The sequence below is a fragment of the Atta cephalotes genome (genome assembly GCF_000143395.1).
Source record: "Atta cephalotes unplaced genomic scaffold scaffold00011, whole genome shotgun sequence".
Lineage (NCBI taxonomy): Eukaryota > Metazoa > Arthropoda > Insecta > Hymenoptera > Formicidae > Atta > Atta cephalotes.
The window spans coordinates 1,694,008-1,718,432 of NW_012130075.1; the positions used below are offsets into that span (position 1 = coordinate 1,694,008).

General features: G+C 32.8%; 3 protein-coding genes across 3 annotated transcripts in view; 2 read left to right on the top strand and 1 right to left on the bottom strand.

The window, feature by feature from the left end:
• LOC105617115 overlaps positions 1-12,390 on the top strand; it is a 73,200-nt gene extending 60,810 nt beyond the window's left edge. The window contains exons 8-16 of the mRNA XM_012198693.1: positions 776-992; positions 2,298-2,565; positions 2,994-3,341; positions 3,500-3,623; positions 3,976-4,120; positions 7,232-7,424; positions 8,974-9,000; positions 11,323-11,343; positions 12,142-12,390. Of these exons, the coding sequence (XP_012054083.1) occupies positions 776-992; positions 2,298-2,565; positions 2,994-3,341; positions 3,500-3,623; positions 3,976-4,120; positions 7,232-7,424; positions 8,974-9,000; positions 11,323-11,343; positions 12,142-12,390 (1,592 nt within the window). The remainder of the gene's footprint in view (positions 1-775; positions 993-2,297; positions 2,566-2,993; positions 3,342-3,499; positions 3,624-3,975; positions 4,121-7,231; positions 7,425-8,973; positions 9,001-11,322; positions 11,344-12,141) is intronic.
• Positions 12,391-15,940: 3,550 nt separating this feature from the next.
• Positions 15,941-19,516, bottom strand: LOC105616989 (disks large-associated protein 5-like). Its single transcript, XM_012198569.1, has 3 exons — positions 19,324-19,516; positions 17,478-18,115; positions 15,941-16,915 (listed from the first exon to the last, which is right to left on the bottom strand). Exons 1-3 carry the CDS (start codon positions 19,514-19,516, stop codon positions 15,941-15,943), a joined length of 1,806 nt encoding a protein of 601 aa, XP_012053959.1.
• An 815-nt stretch (positions 19,517-20,331) lies between these two features.
• LOC105616990 (enolase) lies at positions 20,332-23,139 on the top strand. The gene is made up of 7 exons (XM_012198570.1): positions 20,332-20,375; positions 21,008-21,119; positions 21,191-21,364; positions 21,458-21,615; positions 21,964-22,264; positions 22,351-22,637; positions 22,720-23,139. Exons 2-7 carry the CDS (start codon positions 21,057-21,059, stop codon positions 23,039-23,041), a joined length of 1,305 nt encoding a protein of 434 aa, XP_012053960.1. The 5' UTR covers positions 20,332-20,375; positions 21,008-21,056; the 3' UTR covers positions 23,042-23,139.
• Positions 23,140-24,425: the final 1,286 nt, after the last annotated feature.

Below are 24,425 nucleotides of genomic sequence, written 5' to 3' on the forward strand. Positions count from 1 at the left end.
GTGTGTGTGTGTGTGTGTGTGTGTGTGTGTGTGTGTGTGTGAACATGCGTCTTAATATGGTGGGATCGAGAGCGCTCATCGAATAAATCATCGTTTTTCTCGGTGCGCGAAAGCCTAACTGATGCCGAAGGCTCTCAAGGATGTCTTCGATACAAGTCCTGCCTGCTGCTGTAGCCTGAATGCATGCGCATGTACATACCGTAAACCTGATGGAGATGACAAGAACGAGCTATGCCCACGAAAAGGACTTTTTGCACGCGAGCAGAATCGCTGCACGACGCGCTGTGTGTTCTTTATGTGACTTGCATCGATTATCATTCGCTGTGTTATGGAACAGGATATAACGCTTGACGAAAAAAACCACACATGAAACGCGATTTTCATGTGCAGTATAAAAAAAAATAGCGACATCCGAAGAAACGTGAATGAATAATTAATAACTTGTCGATAGCCCGATTTGACTTGCCGTGACATCCTGCCGTGTCCAATTATTAACAAATTATCATTCACGTTCTTTCTTTGTCATACGTTTGTTTTAACATGACAAAAATATTGTTTCGTGCCTGAGTAATATTTGCGTGACATGCAATCGTTGAATAACTCATTGTTCATCGACGGTTTTCCATTTAACACATCGGGCTTACATCCTTTACGCAATCTCATATTTCATTACATTTTGAATTATTTCTATCGCTCTTCCTATTCTCATATCGAGTTGCTCGAGAACGTTACGGAAATCGACGATACACCGACACGTATGTTCTTCCATTTATAGCTGCGACTACACCGAAGGACTGCAGCCCCACACTCTCGCCGTTGAACGCATTTTCAAGGTCTATGGACAATTCCTCGCTATCGCGATCAGTCGAGCAGCTATCCAGCCCACTGGAATCCGAACCGAGGAGGAACAAGCAGCCACCACCTGTCGTTGCACCTGCCGCTCATTCGCGATCGTCCGCCACTCGCGGCGGCACATGGGGATCCATTTCAAGGTAAGGAGCTCGTTCCGTTACATTCAACGTTTTGCATAATACGAATCGCAAATTATGCTATAAATTCAGTTTCGAAGAAACAATTATTTCTTATGCAATTATTTTTGTTTTTCTCTGCATATTATCCTCGGTCATACTTCACTCAATTACACATTAATTGAGTGAAGTATTGATTATTTAACCTCTTGCACAAACATTTATTGACAATTATCATCAGGGCAATGAATGATACATTTTATACATGAATATGAATTTTGTCGCGGCAAATAATTTATGCGTAACATATATAATATAATACGGATGGTCACAAATAATATAGCTTCGACATAAATAAAAAGCATTGGAAAGACAAGAAGACTTCATGAACCGTACAGTTTATGCAATTCATTCACACGCTGTTGAATGGTCTTATAAAGTGCAGATGGCTTGTTCGCATTGATTTTACAATCTCACGCGCTTGCACATAAGTATAACATCGATGTACTCCCCTCTTCGTCGAGGGGGTACATTTTTGTACTTTGTGATGACTCTTAGTATTACTTCAGCGAAGTGTGTGATTACCACGCAAGTCTTACATCGTAACAATGTACAAACGAGCGAAATGAGTTCATAACACGATAGAAGGGAAATTGCAACTTTACGACAATGGTTACCGAGTAGAAGTGATGCGAATCTTCGCATCCGTGTAGAAATGAACTTGTAAAAGAGACTATCATGTGAAGTAATAGTCTTCCTAAGTAAGATGATCCTTTTTTTCTATATAAAAAAGCGTATCGATTTTTCTATCATATTCACTTGAATATTACAGCCGATGAGAAACATTATGTATATGAAAAACCTATATCCATGATGTGCTTTTACCTAAATAATAGTTGGTGTCGAATAGCTGTTTAGCTGTAGAATATTGCACAGAGATCTTGTAATCTCTCCTCCATTATCACATCGAATATGAGACAATACACAGATTTAGATTTATCTAATTGAGAAATCTAATTTCTCTTTTTACGTAAAGAATGATTTTGCTGTAGTCTGAGAGATCTAAAAGATCTTTAGATAGATATACAGATCAGACAATAATTTTATTGGATTATCAAAATAATTATTAACAAAATTATTTTCAGACTTCTGTATTTAATTAAAGTTTTACATATTTCAACAAAATCGTTCTTTTCATGTAAGTATAATATCAATATTTTTAATTATATTATCAATAATAGGACGTACAAATAAAAAAAGATAAAATGTATTTCTGCGGTCAAATATCATGCATCAATGCGAATGGATCGGTGTTCTTCCTTTTGGCAGAGTATTCGCCCGTTCGCGACATCGGAAAACGGCAAACAGTTCCAGCGGTGGCAGCGGTGGTAACGAGGGCTCAGATGGTTTTGATCCATATCGATCGTGGTCACCGCTCACCGAGGAGGGTTACGCCGAGAAACTTCGTTTACTGCGAGAAGCAGCCTCTGTGCCCATGGAGCGATGGAGAGCCCCGACCGTTTTAGCCTGGTTAGAGGTGGCTCTCGGGATGCCACAGTATGGTCCACGATGTGCTGAAAATGTCAAATCGGGCAAGGTAAAGGATTTATCACCTGCTTTCATTAGCGAGCTTTAAGCTAGTTTAACCTATTGATATGATTGTAAAAATTTTTTTATTATTATATTTGATTTAATTATGACTGATCTTATTCAGAGACAGAAACTAATTAGATAATATCATATTTTTTTCAGATTATTCTTCAAATTATTAAAATACTAATTTTGCAATTAATTGTCGAAATATAAATACAAACTATCAATGCTGTAAAATCATAATTTTTAATACCCGGATAATAGTCTGAAGAAATCATTGATATAATGATGTACTGTTAATTAGTTTTGTAACCATATGCGAAGTCTTCTTTTTAATTTTTATATTTTGATAACAATTTACAGAATCGTTTCTGATTAAAAATATCATCTTGTCGATGAGTTAAGTTTTTATTAATGCGATACTAATTTTAGGTTCTACTTGAATTAAATGACGCTGAACTAGAGGCTGGTTTAGGCGTAACTCATCCGCTTCACCGAAAAAAACTGCGTTTAGCCATCGAGGAACATCGACACCCAAGTCATGTACGATATCCATGTATCGCCCAGTTAGGTCATACTTGGGTGAGCTCCGAATGGTTGCCAGATCTCGGCTTGGCCCAATATTCAGAGAGTTTCGCTACTAATATGGTGGACGCACGTATGTTGGACCAGCTGAGCAAGAAGGAGCTTGAGAAACTGCTCGGAGTCACGAGGAAATTTCACCAGGCTAGCATTGTTCATGGTATTCACTTGCTGCGGATGCTAAACTATGATCGACAAGTAAGTGAATTTTTGTCAAAATATTACAACATGTTATAAAATATTGCTGAATTCAGAGACCTGTAAATAAATGGTGATTAATCTTCTAAAGTTCTTTATGATTAATTAAACGATGTATAATTGCGGTAAATCAAAGAGACGTCATGCTTTTGTGTTAGGCTCTCGCTGTCAGGAGACATCAATGTGAACAGGTCGACACAGATCCTTTGGTCTGGACGAATCAAAGGTTCATTCGGTGGGCGAGGAATATCGATCTCACGGAATATGCCGAGAATTTGAAAGGTGAATTGTATTTCGGCGAAATCAATTACGTATCTTTAAAATAAAAAATTTTGCCAACTCTAGTCTGTTATATATTATATATAATAATTGATTACAGTTAACAAAATTGTAATATATAAATTTGCTATAGAAACGTAAAAATATTTTCTTTATGTACATATTCCTTTTGTTTTTATTAAGTTTTTTAACAAATATCGTGATTGCAGCATAGCACATCTCTTTTTTCGAAATAAAAATACACAGAATATGGAAACTAAAAAAAAACTGACGATCTTTCACCTTTAAACTCTGTAACATTCACACGAACTGTCAGTATCATCTATCTATAACAAGCACAAAAATTCTTCCACAGATTCCGGTGTGCACGGTGCTCTGGTTGTATTGGAACCGTCATTTACCGGTGATACTATGGCCACCGCCTTGGGTATACCTCCAGCGAAGCACATGATTAGACGACATCTTACCGCCGAATTAGAAGCGCTTGTTCTACCAGCAAGGTATTCAGTCTACTGTCATCCAGAGGCGACACTGGACAACGCTCACTAATCGGCATGACGTCGTCGTTGTTCTCATCGTCATCGAGACAGGACGACGTCTCCGGAACACTAATTGGCACCTACGAAACCGCGTTCGAACATTCCTCGTCTCGAAGGAATCTGCTTATAGCACCTCGGGAATTCGATCATCAATTTTGAGATCCTCGAAGTTACTCAAACTTGCATTAAACTTTCTCCACGCTTTGTACGTCACAGAAGACGCATACCTCTTGTCGAGTCATGCAGTAAAACGAACATTCCTTTTAAGCTTATAGAGTAGCAGTAGAAGATATTGTCATAATGTAGGGTAACTACTTTACGAAATCAAAGGGACTTGTTAAGCCAGTATTAGAATATTACTTACTGTCAAACTTTTTGGTGTGAAAGATTCATTCCTTTAGGAATTAAAGAATACGGAAAGAACAATTTTACTGAAATAATCTCTCTAAACATTCAGATAAATACGGATCTAAAAATAATTTTATTGGATTAACAATATAGTTATGTAACAGATTCAAACATGATAAGTAATTCTGCAAAAAATTGCAACATTTAGCAGCTTGAGTATTTTACATAATTCTTTCGATAATCCAATAAAATTTATTTGGATCTTTTGAAATCTAACTACTTAATTAACTTTTTGAATCTAATAAAATTTTTAGATACTTTAGCAAAACATTTTTTCCATATTAGAATGTTATTCATTGCCACTTTTGTCATGCATTGATCAGAAAAAAAATAAGAAGGCGCTCAATTCTTCGATCAATCGCTTCGATGATCTCGATAGATGAAAGAAAATAAAACGGAATTGAGTTTTTTTATATTCGTCGCGTAAAAACGCTTTTAGGAGATTCCTTTTCAAGGCAGGAATATAAGGCAGGAATATAACATAATGAAGGATGAAATCGTGCCGGTTCGTTTCCCCGATCGATTCGTGCCACATGTCGACCGAAGTCGACGTATTCTCGAAGCAGCAGGTGCAAGTTGTAAAGCAACGAACGACACGTCACTCCGCGTCCAAACCACGTGCAATAGCCAAAGTTAAAATCGTTGGACGTGCGTCTCGATCGCGATCTCAGTTTTGACCGAGGCAGAGATTTTCGCTGGAGCATCAAAGAACATCAGTCAATTATTTATTTACAGGAATATGTCGCGCGTGGACAAGTAATCGGGAGTGCTTTTTCACTTTCTCGGCAGAAGAAGTGTTTTCGAGAAACTTTCGCGCGGAAATTGCAGAAACGAGAAATTGCTGGAAAACTTCAGCAAACCTCGTTTGGCGAAGCTGCGTGTTCGTCGCTTATTTATCACGTGCGATCGATACTCGCGTTTCGCATCGTAAAATAGCATTAGCTCGGAAAAAAAGAGAGAAAAAATTGTTACTGTATAGTCGCCGTTAATCAATAGGCAGTTACTTTTCCAGAATTTCTACGAGTAAAGTTAGTTATATCGTGTAAGAGACATATCCGTGAACTTCCGCAAAAAGCTTTCGTAACCGACAGAACGTAATTTAAACGTATTACTAAGGAATTTCGAGAGGAAGCTGTAAATATTTCGGAAACCGATTTGAAAATGAAGGATATGAAGGGAGTACACGCACGCGCGATTTTTATTTGAATTTTATACTTTCCTGAAACATGCGGATAATTAATCACGAATTTAACTTGACCAGACTCATTTCAACTTTTACAGTACCTGTAAAAGTTCTCATTGACATCAAGCAGCGCTAAAAATTACTAATGGCTCTCAATGAATTGCCTTTATCAAGTAAAGCGTCATATAATCGAAATTGAATTGAAATGTGAACTCCCTTAATATTGAGCTTTAGGTAGAGCAAAAGCGCGCTCGCTCAACGATCTTCAATCGCGATTGATCGTTGTCGAACGCGCGTAAAAAAAATACTCGTAGTCTTACAATACACATGCCATACCTGGATATATCGGGCATACACACACGTAAATACAATATACAGTTACAATCGACATATATATAAAATGTACATATACAAACATACGCGATTACCCAGTGGAACGTGCCAGAGTACTTCGTCGGAGTACTCGGCACAGAATTGCAGCGCGCGATTCGCTGGGTCTGCAGTCCACTCGATCGCGGATCCACCGGTAATGTTTCTCATAGCTGAGCCGTAGCCCACAGCTGCCGCCTGCACTGCACTGCGCTATGTACAGCACATGTTAATCTTAGTGATCGTGGTGTAATCCTTGGTCAGACACCTCGCCCAGCACTACCTTCTACACCCCCCCGAAAAACTTTCCGAAAGGAGAAAGCGCCTTTCATTATTTAAACAATTCTTAAGTAAGACTTTTAATATATTTCTGATTAAATAAATCATATTACCGATTATACTCTTTTCTTATTAAGAATGTATAAGAATCTTTTTGTCTTTTCCCCCTGCCCCCTTGCCGTCTTATAGACGTGACTTTCCGAATGTTTCTCTGGCCAGGAATCACACCACATTTGCATTATGATTCCTTTTATCTTTTTCTAATTTTGCCAACTTTAATATTTACATATATATCTTTGATTGTTCGATGTTTACTCTCGTTGACTGGTTAGCGTGGCTGAAAATGCGTCTCGGTTGGTTCTACTCTAGGTGATCATCCTTGGCGTATTTGACAGTCCAGTAAACATACATTACTCTATATCGGTGGTGCACAAAATGCTTGTGTATGTATATTTATGTTGTAACTAGATATTCATTATAAGATAGATCTCGTTCTATCATCAGACACTTACAGCGAGCTACTGTTAATATTTATCAATGCAATCATTGATAAAGATCAGAATCAAAAATATTCACAGAACAATAAATAAACAATAAAACAAAGTACGAGTTAATTACAGTTGATTATTAAATGTATTTTCTGAAATTTTACAAAGATTTTCATAAGGATTAAATAAAAATTTTGCAAAAAAAGATATATATTCAGAGGGTGGTTCGCTGTAATACGTCACACGTGTGTGTGTGTCCGAGGTATGTGCAAATTAGGCGATCAAGGACGCCAAGATGTACGCAAGAAGGCGTGCATGAAAAGGATGGTGTGCGTGTATGCGTAGAAGTCAGCTGGAGGTGGTTCCGAGGAACAGCATCGGCGGGAGTGGCCGTCCGATGAGCACCGCGAGCACGGGGGGTAGTCTTGGTCGAGGAAGCAGGGCGCTGCATCTCCAGCATCATCAGAGTTCGTTATCTGCCCTTCACATGACGGCGAATCACACCGGCACCGTCGACAGACGCAGATCCAGCCTCAGGGTAACGTACCGTTTAGATTCAGCGAGGGTCTGGTTCGCGTACAAGCGCGCCAGGAACTCGATGCCACTCCCCGCCTCGCCTCTGCATTTTCTTTAACTCTTTCGAACGAGGAGTTCGAGTCATTAATTTGGCCTAATCGTTACCGAGGTAATCATTTTCAAACGTTGCCTTTTATGGTAAGGTATGCTCAAATTTCAAAGCTCGACAAATCGAGCTTGCATATCTATGTTTGCTTTTTCTTTCATAAAAATATATAAATTGTTATATTATAACTATTATATATATTATATATTAGATTAAATTATGTGATGCGATTGGACTTAATCGTAATTAATCGTGATTCTTGTAATTTAATTGTTTTTATTTGGCTTGGAAAGAGATAAGGATAGTGCGAGATATGTCTCTTAGAGACTTATCTCTTGGCGAGTTGCTTTTTAAAGCCTATGCTTGTTTTTATCATGATCATTGCATTGTAGAAAATTTGATATTTAGAAAAATGATGTGATATTTTTAATATTTATCTTATTAGAATTACATAAATGGATAAAATTTCTTTTTCCTTTCATCCAATCTTTATGAGAAGAATTGGGAACGGTATAAAATGTAATCTAATTTGCGTTGCAAAATTAAATAAATATTAAAATTATTTAATATTTATTTAGCTATCTCATGCCAATAATATATTAATAATCAATATCTTAATAACCATTAAGAAATATTCATTATTATTTTTTGCTGTATTGCTTTCTCGACAGTTAATTAGGTAAATTAATATAGGTCATATCGGCAATCTTTTATACAGCACAGATAAACTTGAAAAATGCAAAAACTCATTAGGATTAATTCATTATTAATTCATTTTAAACGCAAACGCCATTTATTGTGCAGTCATTTACTCCCGTTCCACGCGCACTTTCATGTATCTCATCTGTGCGACTATTAGTTCTTTATTTTTATTAATTATTGGCACGACTGCATGGCATCGCTTAAGAAAGCTCGCATAACATTCTACAGCGAAATATTTCCTCCTAATATTATTAATTCTCGTCGAAGAAGAAACAAATAACCGTTTTAAATTGTGGGTAATAATGATTTTTAAATTGCTTTAGAATTTCTTAACTTTTTATTTTTTAAAAATAAACAGAATATATATGTTTCTTGCAAATTCACACATAGTAACTAAAATTAATGTACAATAGATTATTTTTTAATGTGTCAAATAAAAAATATATTTTTTATCAATTATATAAAATTCTAATATTATATTTTTCTATGCATTTTATAAAACAATACGAACAACGAAATAGAATGCGCTACAATGTGTATTATTTATTATTAAAGTTAGTAATATAAGTTTTGTTACATGAAAAGAGTTTATAATTATACAGTTTGCTAAATGAAAATATAAATTTTAGTCGACTACTTACTTAAAAAAATTTCACAGTTTGAAGTTTCACGCGACGAGAATAAATAACAAAATTTTTACGCTGTGAGCTATGAGCTCAACCTAATGTTAATCATTGTCCCTGCATCCTGTGGATCGTCGCAGACCTGCAGTCTTCTTTACTTGAAAAAGGTTCGGTATTTATTACATATATATCCATTATTTCTTTATTTAAAGTTCTTTGTATACTGTTCTATATCATAGAACATACATTTATTACAAAAGAACGTATATTTATTACAAAGTCTATCGATTTGCTACATCATCATTGCGAATCGATTAATTGCAATACGTTTTTGCAAAGTCTCCAATAATCGGCAATCTAAGATTAATTACAATAGAATCATCAACGCCTAGATAATCTTTTAATATTAATTTAATATTAATTTTTAATATTAATTTAACTAATTTTTTTCTCGAATTGCAGGAGATTTTGTAAAATCGTTTTTACGCAAGTGCACATGAGTAAGCAATTGATCGAGACTAATTTTTAGCACTGTTCCAATAAATTTTGATAATTTCTCAGAAAAATTGAGTATGATGCATTATAATTTCAAATTCTTAGGCTCGGTTGCACCAACGTTACTTTAAGCAAAGTTTAAAACTTTCTCCGTCTCTGTCTCTTTTTCTCTTTAAAATACGATACAAAGAGAGAGTTTTAAATTTTGCTTAAAATCAAAGTAACATCGATACAACATCTTAAATGATTTATTATTAACTCTTAATTATGAAAGCTATACTTAAGTTACAATCTCAATAGTATAAAAGTTGTAGCAATATTGTAGCAATATTACTGCGATTTTGCACTGTTGAGGAAAGCATTTTGTTTGAAGTATAGAATGCAAGTCTGAACTCTGCCTTATGACAATTATTAATAAAGAGTTTTTTTTCTATAATTTGTAATCTCATAGTTTCGAGTCCTCAAATAGCCTGTGTCTGCAATTGAGAGTTAATTTCGTATACATGTATGTAGTTGCGATTAACAATCCGGTTAATGTTTCGATCGATTGTAAACTCGTGTCCATATTTTTTCCTAGGAAAGTAAAATAGGAAACCATCAGTATATATCGGCAAATGTATCGGCATTGTGGAACGACAAAGCATTTTTCTCGTGTAAATGTTTCCTCGCTCGGGAAAATTCTCGATCTTGGTGAAGCGGCAGATAAACAATAAATTTCCGCTTAACACGATTAATTGATCAACTCTGTTCGAGGCATCGCTTTGCTGAGATCCATACAATTTCTCTGGATCTCGATCTCGATCGCACAGACCTGAAAATGTGAGCAAAGAAGTAATCGAACAAAAGGACTGATTGTACAATAGACTTCGGAATAATTGAGTAATTATCGTTGTGTCCGGTCTGTCGAGACACCTGAACGCGCGAATATCGAATCAGCGTCAAATACCATTTGCAAGGTAAAAGAGAAAAAGACTGATGGAGTACGAGCCTTGCAGTCGTATTATATTATAATTATAGAAAATGGAATAGATCGCGGAAACACCTCTTTCTTATATTTAATCATCTATTTGTACACCTTGTTTCCGCCTTTTATAGTCCAATCAGATTGCTAGACAATCTGCCGCGCTGAGAAAAGGATATATATATACTTGCGCAGTGAAAAGAAAAACCGGGTTTTATTCACAAAATAATGAATATTTAAAAATTCAAATTTGTTATACATATCGAGAAGTGGAAAAATGTTACGAAAATATTTTATTTCTTTATGCGAGAATATTTTATACTTTTTATGAAGTTTATAATGAAAAATTTAACAGATTATTTCAATTATTTTAGTAATTAAATCGCAATTTATCTATCGCTGCTGCAGAAAATTACGTCGCAATTGTTTTTTTCTTAGGGTGTGTTCAAATTATCAAACTGAAACTCGAGTATTTTGGTAAACATTTATTACGCGGCTCGGCAAAAAATAATGAAAGTTAATTGAAATGCTCGTGGCTTGTGGAGTTTCAGCTCGATAGTCTAAACGCACCCTTATATTCTGATAAATTGAATGAATAAAATGAAGATATATAAAATATTCAAGAGGTTATTAATTACTCAATGCAATCTCTGAAATTGTTACATTCCACGATTATACCCTATTCTCAGCGCTAAATGTTCACCAACGTACGCGTTATACCACACTGTAAACACTGTATATAACGAGCATATACGTTAGCCGAACACGTGTCCTCCTCATATATGTAAGCAGAGTGTCCCGTGTCTTCAGGTACACCTTTATAGCGAATAGCGATTAAAATTATGCATTATGCAGCTCGAACTACGTAGCAAACGTTCGTATTTATAGCAGATCATTATTTATGACTGCATATGGGTGCCGTGGCGATCCGCGGCCGCCCGTCATAATCAATTGTGTAAATATAAATTGACGATATCAATGTGAAAATTCAGCGTGTGGATTCTTAATCGACCTTATTTCGTCCTTTTGCTAGTTGTCGTGGAGGAGCTCACAGGTATGCGTCATTAATATATGTACATTCAAGTATGTACATTATATATCCGTGTAGTGTCCCTCACATACATGTTCCCTAATCCTGCTGACCGTATCACTTGAATTATTAAGATCGACGATCAGGATGGGCCCACCAATAGACTTGCTGCAAAATGACAAAACAAAAACAGTGGGCTCTCCTCTTTGTCATAGCACGTGTATCTCCTCCTATCTATATATCTATTGCTTTTAATCATTCTGCAAGAATCACTCTGCTACCCAGCGAATCCTAAATCTCTATCTCATGTTCGTTTATCCTTTCACTCACAAAAGATACAGCGGATGTCATAGCGAAATTTAGATAGCATTTCGCTGTCGCGTAAAAGTTTTTACATTACAAACGTAATAGTAAAACGTTTTGTCACATTAAATCAATTAAACAATAGTTTACTCGAATCGAAATGTTAGTATTATTTTTTCGAATATGGAAAAAATCTAACTAACTTCTTCACAGTTTAAGCTGTTATCTAAATTTCTTCCATATTCCGTGATTTCTTTTTATTCAACTTAATGACTTCTTCAGCAATGCAAAAATTTAAGTGACTAATAAAAAACGTTTATAAAAGATTCAATTTTTCAGACATTTTTTAGAAATTTTCTTTAGAACTTTATTCACTCTTTCATATTATCTAAACTGATTCTGTTAGTACTCGCTCATTTGCTCGTAGCTTCGACTTCTCTGGAAAATCAAGATCCATCGCTTAATCAGATTTTACAATTATTTTCATAATTCCTCTAATCGAGACCCATCTTTTCGCAGGGATCTCTGAGCAGAGCGTTCGGTCTCCGGCCTAGAAGTGAGAAGGCATCACCGTCATCGTCTTCAGACACCGGGAGCCTCGTTAGCCAATGCCAATACATGAGCAGCAGCGTTCGCAGCAACTCGCCACCACCGCCGCAACTTCCGCCGCGGCCGATGTCAACTGGCAGCGGTAAGCGGCATCGACGAGTGAAAAGCATCGGTGACATCGAGTACATAAGCTCAGCCGCGGTCAGCACCCCGGTCTGACAGGAGGGTAGGCCCCATCACTCGGGGCCTTACCGCAGTCTGAGCGAACGCGGTTACTCCTCTTCCTCGTACTCGTCATCTCAGTACGGCTCGTACTCGGGCTACAGCAATGTCCTGGCGGGCGGGGATCAATACCAGCCGTATCAGCAGCAGTCAGGTGGCAATTACTATCAACAGTTGCAGGGCGGCTATTATTCACCGCAAAGTTCCGGACCCCCTTTCCCAGGTGTGCAGAGATACGGTAGTCTGGCTGAAGAGGCATGGTCGTCGTGCTCCACCAAAGGAGACGTTCCGGTGGGAGTTTCGAAGACTAATCATAGGACTTACTTAGCTTAGCTTTCTGTCGCAACATTGAAGATTTTTTGAGCTGATGTTCATTCAAGATTAACACCACCATGTGCACGACGGTGACAATATTGTATTCTCAAAACTAAAATATGTATTCCTTTTTTAGATTGATTTTATATTTTATCTTCGTTACACGCGAACGATAATTCAGTGAATATATTTATGGCAAAAAAAAATCGCAAAAATATCATGTCACGCGCTTATCGGAGCCAGATGTTGATCAGTGTGATTTTTCATATTTCAAATGTGGCTCGCTATATCAGAAACTGTACCTACATGATTTAAAGAGATTATTATCAACAAAAAATATATTGCTAAATCTAAGATCCCGAGCTTCTGATATACTTCATGTTTTGACATATAAGAATGTTATCGAAAGGTGACCTGATCGGATTTATAATTAATTTGATATAATAAGAGGATTGATGCGATCCCGATAATCATTATCCTTGGATCATTATCATTACAGTAAACATGATTACACTTGTTACATAATAACGATAATAGACAATACGTTAGCTGGACAATGGATTACGAAAATACGAACACGTTTCGATCATGTTACGATACAATTATATCTAAAGTTCTAATGAATGAGTAAATGTTGATGTCATTTATTTCAGAGTTATTCTTCATTACAAGGTAATTATACATCGTACAAATACTAGACAGCATATCGTGATGTTAAGAAGCATAAAAGAGTCTGACCAAGTTTTATGAACACATCGAGCTATCAACCGATATACGTATATCCAATAGAAATAAATAAGATGTAAAAGAGTATAATTATAATCAGGTAAGATTATAAATAAGCAAACTAATAATGAAAATTTTTAGTTCAATCGATGTGTACTACGGTGACAATATCTCACACAAACGGTATAATTTTTTATTATTATCATTGCGAACGGCATCTCTTTATCGAGATATAATTATAATTTAAATTGTAAAGTCATTTCTGTATGTAAGTTAACACGGAAGAATTGTATCGTGAATATCATTGAAGAATATTTTAGCTTATGAATCCCTGTGAACGAATGAATGAAGCTTTAACAACATCAGCTTGCTAAAAGATAGAATCGCAACGACGTGCTAATTTTGGTATCCTTCGTGTATGTATACATATAATACGTACATTTATCTGTATTTTTACGTTATTTTCTATCGATGTGTACGTATGTGTGTGAGTTTCCTACACCATTTAACGGTGGAAACACTTATCAGATAAGCTTGAGGCAACACGTTCACTCCAGCTAAGTGTATTAGATACCGTGAAGCTATAATGAATATTGAACAGAATCGCCTCACGAAGACGCCTAGTCTTCCATTATATATTCCATCATATTCCGCAGCACGGTGAAATTGAATACATTCCGTTCTTCGTTATTCTCGAACCAAAAGGAAGAAATCGGAAAATTCAATTGTTGCTGCGATAAAACCCTTCTCCATTGCATTGACACACGCGAGAGAATTTTCCAAATACCTACCTTCAAGCTGCAGTCTGTATAAAAAGTTTAAAAAGAACTGCTCTCAAGACGATTACGATTATAATTTTTTTATTGCATATATTATGGTATAATTAATTAATTATACGACCATCGCGACGCGCATTTCTACAGAAAGGAAACATAAACAAGGCGAGCCACATAATTTAAACTAAGTGCCAGAAAGATTGAGTATTCATTGTAATTTGGCACACTGCCGAAATGTATAACGTTCGGCCCTGCATCATTATATATTAATACATACATTCTCCCCAGTATTTTACACTCGCGCGGTCGCAGAGAAAAAGAAAGACGATATTTTGCAAATAAAATGCACATATTTAACGTGATATTTATTCGTAGATAGTAATTATTTCTTGATATTTATACAACAGCCGCGTGTTCGATCGAACTATTTAATTCTATGTCTATCGGAAAACGATCAGGACCATGATATAATATATTTTATTGCCGGACTAGTATTACCGTCGTTTTGCGAGGCGAAAACGGCGAATTAATACGTTAACTATCGTGACATTCGTATACCTAAGTAATTTATTTATATAAATTAATTTAGGTCTTTAATTTATTTGTATACAATGTTATTGCGCAACGCGGCCAATACCTCGCTTGAACGCGGCAGATCGATGTGTTCGCTTATTATATATTGGTCGCAGCATGCGCGATCACACATATTTCGATACAAACCGTTGTAAATGTGCTCAGTAACGTCTGTATATATTTGTGTGTACTGTATCTAAACACAGAAAAGAAATTAAATAAATGATTGCCTTTATTTCTACGCGATAGATCTTTCCGCGAAATAATCATATTCAGTATATCTAATATATATTATTATTTTTTTATTTATACAAAATCCATTATATAACATTGCGATGCAAATGAAACATATTCTTTGACAGTATCCTAATATATTTATAATGTAATATATGAACATAATAAACATATAAACAATTCTAATATATAACTATAACTCTCTCAACTCTCGAGTACAGCAAAAGATCATTTAAATCCGTAACAAAAATTTTAGACGGTTCAATCGGTATATGACTGTTACTATAAAGTTCTATATAATAGGTATATAAAAAGACGAACCTTCTTCTATTGGTATAGGTATATAAAAAGACGAACCTTCTTCTATTAATCGCGTCATTTACATTCTGTACAAACAGGATTCTTTAGAACTTAGGTGTAATTTTCATAGCTGTAATTGAGGGTTATAAATATAAATATATGTTTTTTAAATAAAATTTTACAATTTTTTCAATGTCAAAATATACAAATAAAGTTAAAACATTAATTTAAACATGTCGTTCTCATATTCCGAAATGTGATGTACAATATTTTCCTATGTGATAAAATATTATAATAATATTTCGTAATTTAGATGTTCACCAAGTAGAATTTGAAAAATTTTGCTTTGGAATTATAGTTTTTTTTAATACTTATTACTTCTTGTCGATATTTTAAGAATTAATTGGTGCTTTTTAATTGAAAATGTCTAATCAAAATAAATAAATTTTTAATATTTATTGAATAGAGAGAGAGAGAGAGAGAGAGAGAAAGAGAGAGAGAGAGAGAGAGCAACGTAATAATAAAAATTAAATTATAAAACTTACAGTTTTCATTTTTTTAATTTTAGAAGTACTATCCGAAATAACAGCTTTGTCTCAAGATCTTTTTATATCGAAATTGTACTACTCTTTTGTTATTCGATCTTTACTTGGTGTTATATTAAAATTGATATTTCTGACGACATGAAATAGCGGTGTACTGCGAGGTGTAGACAAATTATTTTTCGAAATTCCACAAGAACTTTTTACAATTTTATTTAGACGTCTTGAACTTCTGTCAAGTGATTTTGTCTCTAAAATCTTATTTGAGAAAATTTTTTTAACAGATTGACTTACTTTCATTGTTATGAGAGGAGTATTCATCCGATTTGAAGCATTTAATTTCGTATCGACAGAAAATGGTGTCGATGTATGTATATAATTCGTAGATATTTTAGAATATGTTTTATTACGCAATACGTTAGACCTTCTTCCAGAAACATTTACAGCTCTTTTATTACTAATGTGAGGCATAATACATTTATTATTCCTATTTATTATTTCCTGTGATGATTTTTTCTCATTATCTTGAATCTCTCTTATTTTTTTCAGTGAGTTTTGATTTACTGGTGTAGCTTTTTTTTTAATAATTGTCTTTTTCTTAATTCCAGTAGATTTTATAAAAAGTGACTGATCCTCTTGCCAACATTTAGCACGAAGTTTCTCCAATTTTGCAAATCGTGAATCGCAATCCTTTACTTGTAGGTATATCGTGTCCCAAAATCCATGTAAGTCCATACAAGTTACCAATACTTCACAATCTTTTCTCTCGCAATCTAATATTAAATTATAAAATTGTTTAAACTTATGTTTAATTAATATAGTTGTTTGTCCTACTGCTTGATTAATTTGGTAATAAATATCCTCTACATCATCTGTTTGCGATTGAATTTCTATCCATTTTTTGCAAAGTTTTCGAAGTCTATTTTCTTCTTTATATAACAGACGTTTAAAATATATAACGTTATATTTCGTTTCTTTTACTGGCACATCAGAATTGTTTGTTGTATCGTCTCTTATTATAAGTTTTGTATTAAATAGTCCTGACGAATCTGAAAGCTGATAATAAAACTGAAAATTTCTTCATTTATTTCATTTGATATTATTTATAAATGTATAACAATAAAAAAATTTACATTAATTAAAAAAGAAAATAGCTCGAAAAATCTATTTTTTCCGAAATTTTTAAATATTTATATTATTATATTATTAATATATATAATATATATATATATATAATATATATATAATAATATTATATTATATTATATTATATATTATTATTTATATTATAATATATATATATTAGATAATATAAGAATATAGCAGTGTGACAAAGCGCGAGACCATCTAATCCTCGGCAAATCAAAAAATTTTCAAACACTCGTTGCTCCTCTTGATGGTCTACCAAAAGTACTATTGCCAAGAAAACCCTTGCCATTCGAAACCGGCGTTAAATTGTAGATCTCGTATGTACGATTTGCATGCGTACCATGAACATACGTACAAAAGATACAATGAGCCTTTTGTTGTCATTGAATGAATGAATGATAATATAAATAACTGATAATATAAAAAACATTATAACGGAAGAAATAAACAAAATAATTCTAATCTTTACCATATGTGCAGAGAATCCTAAAGGTGGAATTTCATCGTTGTTATTCAATTTCGAATTTGTTCGCATTTTTGGCGAGAAATCTGAAGTTACCGGTTCAATTGGTGATAACTTCAACGTGATCGATTCTACAAAATCAAAATTATGAGAAGCTGATTTCTGGTGAGCGTCTTCCATTGAAGTATCAAATGCGAACACATTATTTTTCTTTAAGGAGTTACTTTCTGTATATGGTTTTTCACATAAAGATGTTCTGAATATTGATAATTCACCGGGCGGATTAAATTTATAATTAGAAGGAGCAAACGATTTGTTGACTTCAATTTCGTTATCCGACTTTAGGTTAGGATTTGTCCTGGTCAGAGTTGTAAGCGGTTTTTGTTTTATTTCAGTTTTTGCTATCTTAGCTTGTAGCCGCTTTTCCGTAACTCTTGTAATTCTCTTTATAACATTGGAGTTTTTGTGCTCTTGAGTAACTGGTTTCTTCTTTCTTCCAGATGTCATTGAGTTTGTTGATATCGGGGAATAAATACGATGACGAACGATGCCAACTACAAATGGAGGTTTTTTATTTGATTCTTTTGCTTTCTTTTCTCTTATTTGCTTCTCTTTCCAATTTGTTAATTTTGCTCTAAATTCGTCTGAGACATCAAATATTTCAAATAACGAAATTTTTTATTTAATAAAATAATTTTTATAAATATATGTATGGCAAGCCATTTCACTTTTTAATAGATAAAGAAAATTTTGTCCAGTGTAAAACTCTTAAAAACTAATTGTTTAAAAAAGAATTACAGCTCTTATTAATAAATTAAAATTATGTCGTTATAACATTATAATGATTCTATAGATTATAATTATATGTATGTCAAAAGTTTAAAATAATTCCGTGTTTTTATTATGTTTTGATGTGATTCATTATTTTTATATCCCGATATTTTTATTTACAATTAAGAATCGTAATTCTTCTTTAGACTTACTTTTTAAAAGTTTTAAATAAAATTTCCTTCATGCTGTTAAAAAAGTAAAAAGTTTACCATAAACATTGATACACAAAATTCATTTAAATTATTTTAATAGGACTATACCGACAATTTTTTATTTTTCAAGAAATAATAATAAGAATATCAATTTATAGGATTAAATGTATATAATTAATGTAAAATATTTTATATGTAATTATATAAAATTATATATATAATATGTCCATTTATATAAAATTATATATATTTTTATATAATTTTATATAATTATATATAAAATATTTTTTCCCGGGCATAATTATTGTAACACAATATAATGTATACAATACTAAGCGAAACAGACTAAAAAGAAAAGACTAATAAATACAAATAAAAGAAGTATATCATTTTCGGATCGGCATGTCAAAGCGGATCTTAATATTTGCACGTAAATAGAAATATTCTCGAGATACACGAAATTAATAGCGAATTTGATTTTGTCGTTATAATAAAAACTGTTTTTTATAATTTGATATTTTATAATTTTATATTTGCATTTTTACTTTTATATAATAGATTAAAACATTGTACTTTAATATGCACTAGTGCGTCCAAAATTCGCTATAAGATACATCGAAATTGACAAGTTTTTGAAATATATACACTATATAAGAAAAAGAAATTGTTCATTTGACTTAATTTGAATTAATGTAATTCGTCTTTATTTCTTTTGATAAAAATGTATGTATTTAAGTCAAATATAATATGAACATATATTCTTCAATGTAAGAAATAAATATACTGTTAAGTTAATTTAATCAAATGAATAATTTTTTCTCAGATGCTGGTATATAAGCGAGCAATTACATAATAATATCTCGGCGCACCTTTTTCCGATGTCACTGAACAAGGTGAAGCAATAATTCGATTTTTCTTGAATTCATCTATTCGATGTTTCTTGCGTCTATCATGTTGTTCTTGACCAAGGCTCAGTCTAATTTTTTCTACAGCACCAAAGTTAGATGGCAGCTTCTTATAATGTACAAGGTACTTATTTTTTAATTGTTTCGGCTTCATCATGATTCCTTGAATCACAATTTGGGTACGACACGTTTCACTTCTACGAACAGTATGTTTGAATTTTATTTGAAATGTCTGGACAAAGCAGTGTTGCCAACCAAGATATAGTGGAATTGTCATTCTAAACGAAATTTCTCGAGAGGATTCATCTTTTTTTTTCAAAATTTAGATACACACAATTACCTTATTTTAAACATAAAGAACAATGTAAAAAAAAAATCTAAAAATAGAAATAAATAAAATAAGAAAAAACTCGTTTCTATTATTCAAATTCTTTTGAACACCGTAATCAACTGTAATCGAATGCTATTGGTTTGTATCTGTAGATTCAATCGATTGGTTTCGAACACTATCCAAAAGACGCTCAATCATTGGATTGTGAGCGTATCAAGTTTGATGATAAAAGTAATTAAAAACAAACTTTTTATATAATTGCACGATAAGTATAAAAATGATTTTTCAATGATCTAGAAGCAATATCGAGAGAAAACTATCTCTTAAATAGGTTTTTCAGCGTCCATTATGAAGAGATAAATTCCCTTCTTTCTGCTTGCATTAACCTAACATCTCGCGTACATCTTGCAATCGATATCTCTCTGCTTGCATCACCAATTGAGGAGGTCGTCGGTTAGGTCAAGCTTCATTCCTCGTCAACGTTTCGTGCGAACTGTCACACGTCACGTTAGGTGAGCATATTCAGAGCAACGTCTAGCGTGTCAGAAAACCTGTAATTTATTTTGTAGCTTGAAATCGCGTTTTCGTGAAATTTATTTGTCTTTCCTTGCACGATTGAACACTTTCAGGAAATGGTGTTACATGCCGGTTTTATCGTCTCGTATCGGAACTTCATTAGCATAAGGTCATTAACAATCGTGATTTCGCTAATATCATGATTTTTTGACGTATAATTATTTTTAATATAAATCAGATATATCTTGTGTTGTACATCGGTTTTCTTTGATATTGAACAGATAAAGAATGACCTTGACAAGGTCGATATGCGACTTGACAAATATCCGTAATTTATCGATATTTAGCGTTTATACTGTCAATAATTCAACATTAATTTTTAGATTTCCGCAAGATTCACAATTTATATAATTATTTTTTAAATTATATTATAACTTGATATCAATTCCTGTATCTTACACTTCCCTGCAATATTCTTGATTGATAGTTTTTCTTTATTTAAAAATTGTAATTCTTATTTTATTTCGCTTGAATTTATTATATCTTTTTATCATAAATTGTTACAATTTGTTAGTAACATCAAACATTGATTGTGTTACGACCCAATAATTCAAAAATTCAGATAATTTAAATTAAAAAGATTATATCTTTAATAAAACACTTTGGATAATAGCATAGTATAATGTTACGATAATTTTGTAACACAAAAAATTCTAATGTGAGAAATAGACATGGATTTTTACAAACGATCTTAAAGAGCCGACACGTTTTATAATTTTTTTGCGTTGTTTTATATTGTAGTTCTTTAATCTCAACAAGATTCTTTACATCAGCAAGCAATTGTGTCAAAATGCCTATTAAAAGCATCAAAGCCCGTCAAATCTACGATTCCCGTGGAAACCCCACAGTAGAGGTAACTTATTGAATCTTGAAAATGTAATGTCTTATTGAATATTTTTTTACTAATATTATTTGCTTTTTTAGGTCGATCTTGTCACCGAGCTTGGACTTTTCCGAGCAGCAGTACCATCTGGTGCCTCTACTGGTGTCCACGAAGCTTTGGAATTGAGAGATAATGATAAATCAAAATATCATGGAAAGTCTGTTTTTAAAGCTATAGAAAACGTAAATTCTATCATTGCTCCTGAATTATTGAAGGTATTTCTATACAATATACAAATATCGAATATTTACATAATATTTGACATTGAAAACATGAAAACATTTGACAAATGTGATATTATTTTCAAGGCCAACTTAGAAGTTACACAGCAAACAGATATCGATAATTTCATGCTGAAGCTGGATGGCACACCAAATAAGTCCAAACTTGGAGCGAATGCAATTTTGGGTGTCTCTTTAGCAGTTTGCAAGGCTGGCGCTCAGAAAAAGGGCTTACCTTTGTATAAGTAAATATAGCTCGTATAAATCAATCATTCTTATATAAAGAGAAAATTATTTTACATAAAATATAAAGAAATTAAAATAACGTATATAATGGACTTTTTTTTGTAATTTTTATTTTTTCTTCTCTCTAAAAAGGTTTAATTTTTTTCGAAACGCTAATTTTAAAGTAATTATAAGTAATTATCTTTAGTAATAAATATTTTTATGTAATATTTTAAAAAGTTTAATATACTTAAAAAAAATCTGTACTTTTATGTTTCGAGATAAAACTTTTTCAAAGTCAAATTATTTTTTTACTTATTTTTCTTGTAAAGATAAAAAACATCTAAATATACATATTCATCTTACAGACATATTGCTGAGTTGGCTGGTAATAATGACATAATCTTGCCAGTACCAGCATTCAATGTTATTAACGGAGGTTCTCATGCCGGAAACAAGTTAGCTATGCAAGAGTTTATGATTTTGCCTACTGGCGCATCCAACTTTACAGAAGCTATGAAAATGGGCAGTGAAGTCTATCACCACTTGAAGGCAGGAATCAAGAAGAAGTTCGGCCTCGATGCCACGGCGGTCGGTGATGAGGGTGGTTTTGCACCAAACATTTTGGAAAACAAGGAAGCTCTTAATTTGATCATAAGTGCTATTAAGGTAAACTGAGAGATTTATAACTCAAATGCATTTGTTATTATTTTCTAATAATCGATAATTGCAATAATTTTGTTCCCAATATATAGACCGCTGGTTATGAAGGAAAGATCAAAATTGGCATGGATGTTGCTGCTTCCGAATTCCACAAAAATGGGAAATATGACTTGGATTTCAAGAATGAAAACTCTGATCCAAGCACATATCTGGAACCAGAAGCGCTGAAGAATTTGTATTTGGAATTTGTCAAAGAATTCCCGATCGTATCGATTGAGGATCCCTTTGATCAGGATGGCTGGGATTCTTGGACATCTTTGACCGCGGCTACTCCCATTCAAATTGTCGGTGACGATCTTACTGTCACAAATCCCGAGAGGTAACATATAAAATAAAAGCTTTATCTGCTATTGCCATTTTAAATTAAACTTTATTATATATTATGCTATATTACTTTACAGAATTAAGACGGCTATTGAGAAGAAAGCTTGCAACTGTTTATTGTTAAAAGTCAATCAAATCGGTAGCGTGACTGAATCCATCAACGCTCATAATCTTGCCAAGAGTAACGGTTGGGGTACTATGGTCTCTCATCGTTCTGGAGAAACGGAGGATACATTTATTGCTGACTTGGTCGTTGGTCTTTCGACTGGCCAAATTAAGACGGGCGCACCCTGCCGTTCGGAACGTTTGGCCAAGTACAATCAGATTTTGCGTATCGAGGAAGAGCTTGGAACAGCCGCGAAATACGCTGGAGAGAAATTCCGCAATCCTCACGCTTAAAGGAGATAACTATCCATTATCGCACAATTTTAGCAGTCCGTAATATCAATCAGTTATTCATTTCGTGATCATTTTAGGTACAGTATAGATTGAAGACATATTTTTCTTAATTCAGATAAACAATTCATGATATATATCATGCACAATAATAGAGATTATGCCAAATATGATACAGTTGTCACGCTAGGAATCCATAAAAAGGAATTTATTCTATAGAGAACGAAAAAGTAAAGTATTAAAGTTGACAATGTTAAAGTTCTCCTTTTTTGTTTTATTAATTTATTAAGTCATTAATAATTTTCATTTTTTATTTTTACGAGTTATAAAAAATTAATAATCCTGTCAACTATTATTAAAAATATAACTATAAGTAATATATCGAAGAGGGATATATTGAAACACGAATATATTAAAAAGAAATACATTAATGAATATAAAAAAAAATATTATATAGCGATTATAGATATCTTTATATATGTAACATACACAAAAAGTAAAAGACATTCGAAAAAATAGTTTTATTCCAGTGTCAACGTGTGTTCAAGTATATTACATACGAAAATCGAATAATGATAGATTATAATAAACATTGTTTCCAAAATCATATCTGTAAAAATAAATGTAAAAGAAGTTCAAATAAAATTGAATTCGGGCTAAAATAGATTAAATTACAAGACCTTCTATCATCCCCACCAATTATATTCGATATTCTTTGCATTTACTTCTTAATTATACTTCTTAATTTATTTTATACAGAATATAATTTAATATATAATAAAACAGTACAATATAAAATTATAAAATACAATATAATAAAACAATGTGTATATAAATAAGAGTATAGAAATATAATATATTACAATACAAAGTATATAGTAAGTTTTGCATGTATATATAAACACGTAGCTTACAAAATATTTTATTAAAAAAGAACGAAAATGTATAATAACAAAATTCATCATTTTTTACAAGGTATATATATTACTATCATTAAACGGCTATAAATTTTTTACACGATAATGTGATCAAAAAGATGATTAAAAATTTATCAATTATATCTGTCAATACAAAACAGTATTGTAATTGCTAATCTCTTACAAAATTATCAAAAAACAATCAATCAAAAAAATTATCAATTAATATATAAAAAGATAGGCGAATGTAGCCAATGATAAAAAAACTATAAATCGATATATATATTATCTGTCGCTTTTTATTGTCTAAAGAAATACATTTATTTTATTAAATAATTACAACGGAAAAAAATCTTATCAAAAGTTTTATTCAAATACTAATCATAAAGTTTAAATAAAATTTTTTAACTTATATATCTAATCGCACATATCCCGTACGTCAACGTAATATTCTTAAAAATCTCTATCTC

Excerpts from the sequence above, each read along its gene's own strand:
- LOC105616989 (XM_012198569.1), bottom strand. The coding sequence starts at position 19,516 with ATGATGAAGCCGAAACAATTAAAAAATAAGTACCTTGTACATTATAAG. Across the intron at positions 18,116-19,323 it reads TTCAGTGACATCGGAAAAAG|ACGAATTTAGAGCAAAATTA; the intron begins GTGCGCCGAGAT and ends TTGATGTCTCAG. Across the intron at positions 16,916-17,477 it reads TAGGATTCTCTGCACATATG|CTTTCAGATTCGTCAGGACT; the intron begins GTAAAGATTAGA and ends TTTTATTATCAG.
- LOC105616990 (XM_012198570.1), top strand. The coding sequence starts at position 21,057 with ATGCCTATTAAAAGCATCAAAGCCCGTCAAATCTACGATTCCCGTGGA. Across the intron at positions 21,365-21,457 it reads TTGCTCCTGAATTATTGAAG|GCCAACTTAGAAGTTACACA; the intron begins GTATTTCTATAC and ends ATTATTTTCAAG. Across the intron at positions 22,638-22,719 it reads ACTGTCACAAATCCCGAGAG|AATTAAGACGGCTATTGAGA; the intron begins GTAACATATAAA and ends ATTACTTTACAG.